Source organism: Crocuta crocuta, unplaced genomic scaffold (genome assembly GCF_008692635.1).
Source record: "Crocuta crocuta isolate KB4526 unplaced genomic scaffold, BGI_CrCroc_1.0 scaffold7, whole genome shotgun sequence".
In the NCBI taxonomy this organism is placed as follows: Eukaryota; Metazoa; Chordata; class Mammalia; order Carnivora; family Hyaenidae; genus Crocuta; species Crocuta crocuta.
The window spans coordinates 6,043,388-6,050,365 of NW_027531904.1; the positions used below are offsets into that span (position 1 = coordinate 6,043,388).

The window sequence follows — 6,978 nt, forward strand, 5'->3', positions numbered from 1 at the left end:
ACACTGCTCGTCTGCAGGAAGGAATAAAAAGAATCACACCCCACCCCACCCCCCTGAACCAATCTATTTAAAAACGTGTCTGGCCATGAACATGCAGGGGTGGCTACAGACTGTCGAAGGTGGAGGTTTGAGCCAGACTTTGCCGACTGCTGGCCTGGTGGATACACGGCCCCTCATCCACTCTGGGGCCCCCACCTCTGAGTCCTGGGGCTTCTCCCCAGCTGCCGGCCAGGCGGGGGAGGGGACAAGGGCCCAAGCAGCTGCAGGGGCTGTGTTAGTAAACACTTTCCTGGGTTCCCATTTTCCTCACCTCCCCCCCACCCTTCTCCACTCCCCCCGCCCCNGGCAGGAGGACCAGGCCAGACAGAGACAGATGCCTAAATTAGCAACAAAGCTTTGTGCATGTCCCCCGGACAAGGGCTCGCCTTGTTTGCGTGGACTCGAGGGTGTGGAGCTGGCCGGCTGCTCGCATGTCTCCCCATGTTAATTAGTTTTGCATGCATGTCTGAGAAGGTGCCAGGGGAGACGTGTTTGCCTTTCCCCCGGAGGAGGACCTGTTTGTGGCGGAGGAGCTGAGCTGGGCCGGGCCGGGCCCTACCTGGAGAGCCCGGCTCTGAGCCTGGGTGGGAATTTCGGCGGCTCCATCCTGCTCTTATGTCTCTCTGCTCTTTGGGGGGGCCCAGCTCTGCGCCCTGTGCCCCCTCTGTTCTTACCCCACCGTGTCTGAAAGTTGGTTAGCTCTGACTACAGGGAACTCACTGGCTTCCACCCAGACCCAGGCCAGTGCCTGTCCATCTGGCAGTCTGTCTCGTGACACAGGGCCCCCCGGGACAGGCAGCAGAAGCGGCCAGTCTGGGCTCTCCTCCGTCCCCAAGCCAGATGGCCAGTCTGCTTATCGCATTACGGCCTCCCTCGGCCCCAGACCCCCGCCGCCCGCACTTGGGCCAGGATCTTATTTGGGATATGATGGAGAAGCCCTCTCTCAGGGGCTGAACAGGAAAGGGGTCTGGAAGACAGGCACGGGGCATGTCCTTGCCACTGGCTTGCTGTGTGACCTGGGGCAGGCCAGTTCTCCCCGACACCCTGAATCTTACTGTGCTCACCGGCTGAATGAGTGAGTTGTACTTCAGAAATCTCTTGGTCCCTTGTAGCTCGGAAAGTCTGCGACGGTGAGCATTTCAGAGCTGTGCTGATTTAGCATTCGCCGATTTAGCCCAAGCGCAGGGATGGGACTGGTGGATTCTGGCCACGGGTGAAGGAGGGCGCAGCGGGAAGGATTTCGTTCCTGTTGACGCTGGAGCGTGGGCCTCGGTTTGGGGAGCGGGTAGGGAATCAAGAGCTAGCTGCGTGTCTCTTCCCCGGCCCTCGCAGACACCCCCCCGCCCCCCCATNCCCTCCCCTACCCAGCAGAAGGGAGCCTCACTGCCAAGGAGAAGCTGAAGAGAGAGCAGCTGCTGGCCATGGCCCCGGTGTGTCCCGGCCGCCCCTTGCAGGCCCTGGCATGGGGGACAGGGCTGAGAAGGGGCTGGAAGCCTGCTGAACTGAGCCATCAAGAGTTTCCGGGTCTCCACAGCGCCTCACAATAATGTTGAGAGGTGGGGTCGTGTGCAGGTGTAGGGCTCTCAGGGTGCAGTGGCCAGGCGGTGTGGCCTGTACATCACCTGGCCTTTGCCTCACCCAGCGCCACTGGCCCTGCCCTTTGCACCTCTGCTCCTGGGTCAGAAGCACCCCAAGCCTGGGGTGCTCACAGTCCAGAAAGCCCTAAGCCGAAACCTCCAGTCCTGTCCTGTGGGGTCTGTATCCGGGGTCCCGTGTCATCTGTTACAGATGACCCGGTGACACCGTGCATACAGAAGGGACCTTCTTTTCCCATGTTTGTGATTTAAATGACTGGGGATGACTTTGGTTCAGGAAATGCTGGGGTCTTGGGAAAAGCCTTGAATGTCCAAATTCCTTCCCTTGGCCGTTGCCTCCCCTGCCTCTGGCACTTCCTCCTGCTATCTCCTCCGGTGAATGGGAGGCTCTTGGCCCTGGAGTCCTGTGGCCTCCCAGAGGGACCCACAGGGCGCCCCTGGGATTACCCTTGGGTGGCGCTCAGTCCAGGCAGGGAGGCCCTGGGCCTGCTTCCCTCCCAGCGCTCACCTTCCTTCCCTCCCGTGCGGCCGGTCCCCACTGCCCAGCACACGCACTCCTAGCACGCTGGCTGCTGCTCCCCCCCCCCCACCTCTCCCTTCCTGCCCTCTCCCGGTCTCCTGGGCTGTCCCACGCTCCAGCTGGGTATCTGCAGGGGGAGGACGTGGAAGCTCAGCGAAGAGGAGTACAGAGATTAGAGCTCATGGCAGGAGTGGAGAATAGGGCCCACAGTAGGAGTGGGGGCGAGAGAGGAGGAGGCTGCCGGCTGCCCTCCCCGCCCCTCCCCACTCCGCCCTCCCGGTTTTAGCTGCCTCAGCTGTAGCCCTGAGCTCCTTAATCTGGTGATCAGCGTGGTGCTGGGGGCGGGCTGGCAGAGGCTTTAGGAGGTGACAGGGGATCTTGGGAGTCGCACTCTGCTAACCGAGCGTCACGCAAAGCCAGGGAATCACATTCCAAGCGCGGCTCCCCGTCCTGAGGCCGGACCCGGCATGAGGGGTGCCCAGTGGCGTGCCGGGGCCCAGGCCCGCCATGCGGCCGGCGTCACCTTGTTCTTTGTTCCTCAGGAGGAGAATTCCCAAGACTAAGGCTCTCCAGCCTTTTCTGCGTGGCTAAGTTTTATTGTTTGGTAGCTGTCCCCACCCTTACCCCAACCTCCAAATCCTCTGGCTCCCTTTTCTAGTTAGAAAAAGCCCGAAAGTGGTAGGAATTCCTCCCTGCCCCCCACCAGCAACCTGTCGGGGGTCTGAAGATACGCATTTGTTCTAGAACTAATCAAATATGCTGGGCAGTATGCCTCGCTTGCTCACCAGCTTAGACTGAGCAGCCCCAGGAGAGCCCTGGGGAGATAGGAAATTGAGGCTGAGATGCTGAGCACAAACCCACGTGGTCCGGGGGCTTCTGGAACACCAGGGACAGGTGGCCCCAGCCCGGGACTGAGCCCTGAGCCGGAGAGAAGGGACAGAGGAAGAGGTAGTGCGGGCAGAGGCTCTGTTTCTGGCATCACGTGCAGCCATCCCCTAAATGTCTCGGAGTCTCTAAACTCTCATCTGTAAAATGGGAATAATAATCCCTATGGAGTTGCAATAAGGAATGTTAAGTACACAGGATACACTAAACTCGGTTCACTTTCCGTCTCCCTTTCCCCTAGGTACAGGGCAGGTATGACGGCCTCGCGCTTCTCAAGGTCAGGTAATACGGCCGGAATTTGAGGGAGGATAGCAGTGATATATTGAATGTTTGACCGTGGGCACCGGCCAGTCGGAATGGCAACTGGCCCAAATCCGCAGCCCATGGAGAAGGGCACAGCTGGGCTGGAATAAGTTCATTTGTCTTTGTGTCTTTCTGCTCCATCACGTGTCTCTTCATCAGCAAGCACACAGACGCCCCTCGAGGGCAGTTGCTGACAAGGCTGTAGGATGTGGGGTCCCTGGATCTCCTTGGCATTCCGAGCAGGTCAGGTCTGCCTGGCATGGGGCGCCGTGGCCCCGCCTGGCAGAGGACCTGGCGTGAGCTGAGGTCCTTTCCAGTTTTCGGCCCTGCCTTGCCGTAGCTCTGCCACCAGGCTCTATGTGGACAAGCCCCTACCCTCCCTGCCGCCCTTAGAGCCGCCCTCCTCCCTGTCCCTTCCTCCCAGAAGCATCACGGGGCAGGGTTGGGGGCCCGTCTGCATTCAGATCCATTGCGTCACAGCGGTTTCGTCCCCAGCAGGAGAGGATCATGGCGGCCACCGTCTGGCCGGGAAGTGCCGGAAGTGTGCTGGTGGCGAGGTGTGGGTACCACCGAGTGAGGCTGTGCTCTCGTTCAGGGAGGCTTCTGGCCTCGAGGCTTCCCAGAGCCACCCCTTGGCCAACAGGGGTTCTTCTTACCTGGTCCTTCTTTTTGCCTCCCTGGGCAAAATCCCTGCCTTTAAGGGCCCAGTGGCCTGGTGGGGTGACAAGGGCATGGGAAGAGTGATGGCCCCACTTAGCAGGATGTCAGAGACGTGGACTGCGGCCCGTCTTCCTGCGGAATCGTCTGGGGCGAACCCGCTCCCTTTCTGGAGCTGGAAGAGGAGCTTTGGACAGAGTGGCCCCTGGGGGCCCTTTTAGCTGTGACGTTGTATAATCTGGAAGGGCTTCCTGCTTTTTCTTCTCTGTCACCTGCCAGCAGTGCCTACCCGCAGCCTCCTGGCTCCCCGGAAACCCCACCAGCCTGGGTCCCTTCAAGTTCCCCTGGGACGCAGGGCGGCCCCTTCACCCAGAGGCTACAAAAACGAACACCCAGCTCACTGCTGGCAAGTGACAGGGAGCCAGGAGGTGACCTGCCCTAGAGCAAGACTCAGGTGGGAGAGCACACTTCTCAGCTGAGTCTGTTCCCAGCCTCTTACCTGAAGCCCCCTCTTCTGTTTCCCTTTTCTCTGACTGGTGTTTGGCAGCAGGGGCCCTCTGGGTGGCTTTGCAGTGTTCTGGGGGCTCGGCCGGTCCTCCTTCCCTCGGCCAAGGCCTTCAGGCTTAGAAGCTAAAGCCCCCAGAACCAGTCCGTGAGGAAGGCACCACCTCTGAGTGGCTGGGCCTCTCCCCAGCACCCCCGGCCAGGTGGCTCTGTCACGGTGTGGGTGTAAGTGTGGGCTGTGGGGTCAGGTGAACACGGACTCAGGTCCTTGTATGGCCAGCGTGACCTTGGACCAGCCCTTTACCTCTCTGAGCCTGTTTCCTTATTTCCAAAATGGGAATAAACCACACCTTTCTCACTGCATTGCAGCGAGGCATAGAATAACACGGGTAAAACACCTCGAAATTATATGGTCCCTCTCTTTTCCACCCAGTGCCAGCCGGACCCAGAGGTTCTGGAGGCCACAGACGTAAACCATCGTCTTTCCTGACTTCTTGCCTTTGAGTTTCAGGCCTACGGCGCCGGGGAGGTTCTGACACAACCTTGAGTGAGCCCCTCCCCCCAGCCCCGGGGAGCAGAAATACCTACTTTCAGCCCTAATAATACCTGAATGAGATTTATAGGACACCTTCCTCCCCAGAGTGCAAAGCTCCTTCTCACATATTATTTCTCTCATCTTTAGATTGTCCTGTGAAGTTTGATGGGACAGCCTCTTTCCAGCTTCTCTGGAAAACGGAGACAGAGAGGAGAACTGCAGGTCGCACCAAGGTCACAGGATCCGAAGCCGGAGCCACGCCACGCCAGGACGCGAGACCATCCGGTCAAGCCGAGCAGGAATTTGCAGGAGCCGCTGTCCTGAGGCTGCAGCCGGTGGGGGCCGGGATGGAGGAGGAGGCCCTGGGCAAGGAGACAAACCCCACTCCCCCCCTGTGCCCGCCTAGGACTTGGCAAAGGACCTGGGGACACACACCCTGACCATCCATCCTGCGGGGAGGGGCCTTGCCTTTGGCCCCGTGGGCCGCCCCTTCTGCCCTTGACACATGCTGTGCCTGTTCCCGGGCTGAGGCACTCAGACCAGACCCCCGGCAAACCGCTCTTTGCCGTCCACATGTCCCCCCCAGAGGGCCGAGGGCAGCAGCCTGCGAGGTGGCCAGAGCATGGGGCTCCAGCCTTCTAGGAGTTAACGGCTCCCTCTTCCTAGCTGTCCTCCCCTTCCTTGGTGCTCCTGTGCCTCCCTCCTCCCGCTCACAGCAGGCCGGGCCCAGGCCTGGGAGCGCCGTTGCCAGGGGCGCGGGGAGGCGGACCTGAGCTATGTAGGGAAAAGGCCCGGCCTGTCAAAGTGTCTGAGATGAGCCGCCGCCGTCCCCCCGTGCAGCTGGGCTCAGACGTGTCTCGGCTCTTGTTCTGTGCCTGAGAATGGCGAAGCCCAGTGAGGTTCAAGGGCACACTCGCTATTCATTAGTCAGGGGTTCTTGACGTCCCGTCTCTCCCAAGGATGGGATTCCCCCCCCCCCTTTCCTCTCTCTCTCTCCCTCCTGCAACACATTCCTGGGTGCCTTTGGCGAGGGCTGCACCCTCCTCTTCCTCATGCCCAGCCTCCTCTCCACAGGCCCCTAAATAAACTCCCCCCAAGGAGACCAGGCAGGGCCGAGACAATGGCCACAGGAAACCATTCAGGCGGGACTCTAGCCATGCTGGCCCGCCCTCTGCTCCCAGCACCCTGTGGCCCCCACTCCCCTGTGACTCAGGGTCCCCCTGGGCCACCAGCGTGCACAAGCCCGGACAGGAGGAAGCCACTGGACACTGGCCTTGGGAGAGCAGGCCCCTTCTCAGTGGGCTCCCGGCTCTCACACAGCTGGCTATTTTGGGGGCTTTTCTCTACCATCGTGGGTCTATTTTGAGACACTCTCAAACACTGTTGGCTGGAAAATGTAAATCGTACAGTATTTTCTGAAATGTGGCATTATCACAATGCAAAAGACATATATTCTTAGCCACAAACAAGTTGCACTGCTAGGAATTTCACCCTGTGGTTCTACGTGCAGAAATTTCCCAAGAAGTCTGTACAAGGATGTTTGTCAGGCTGTGTCTCTTTAAGACTGTGAGACAAGGGAAAGGACCCTGTGGCCCGGTCCTGCTGTGGCATATTAGACAGCCGGGAAAATCACTGCAGCAGAGCGCCCTGCAGAAGCTGATCCGGGAGGTTGGCCAGTGTATTTATTGCATGAGAATAAACTGCAAAACAGGCAATAGAGTTGCCACCTTATCTGCGTGTGTTGCAAAGTCAGTCCTAAGTATGCTTCTGTATGAAGGGTTTCTGGAAATACATATTGCAAGTCTGGGGAGGGGGGATGGACGGACGCCCCCTTTGGTACTATTATGTTTCCATGCCGTGCTCGTGGACTACCTGTATTGAAAATTTTAAAGAAGCTGTTTAACATAATAGGCTTAACCTCTGTTAACCAGCAGTAGGGT

The 6,978-nt window shown here is 59.2% G+C and overlaps 1 protein-coding gene across 1 annotated transcript in view; it reads left to right on the forward strand.

The window, feature by feature from the left end:
• Window positions 1-6,769, forward strand: part of LOC144240067 (uncharacterized) — a 17,657-nt gene extending 10,888 nt beyond the window's left edge. The window contains exon 4 of the mRNA XM_077774313.1: window positions 5,186-6,769. Within this exon, the coding sequence (XP_077630439.1) occupies window positions 5,186-5,478 (293 nt within the window). The 3' untranslated portion in view covers window positions 5,479-6,769. The remainder of the gene's footprint in view (window positions 1-5,185) is intronic.
• The last annotated feature ends 209 nt before the right edge of the window (window positions 6,770-6,978 follow it).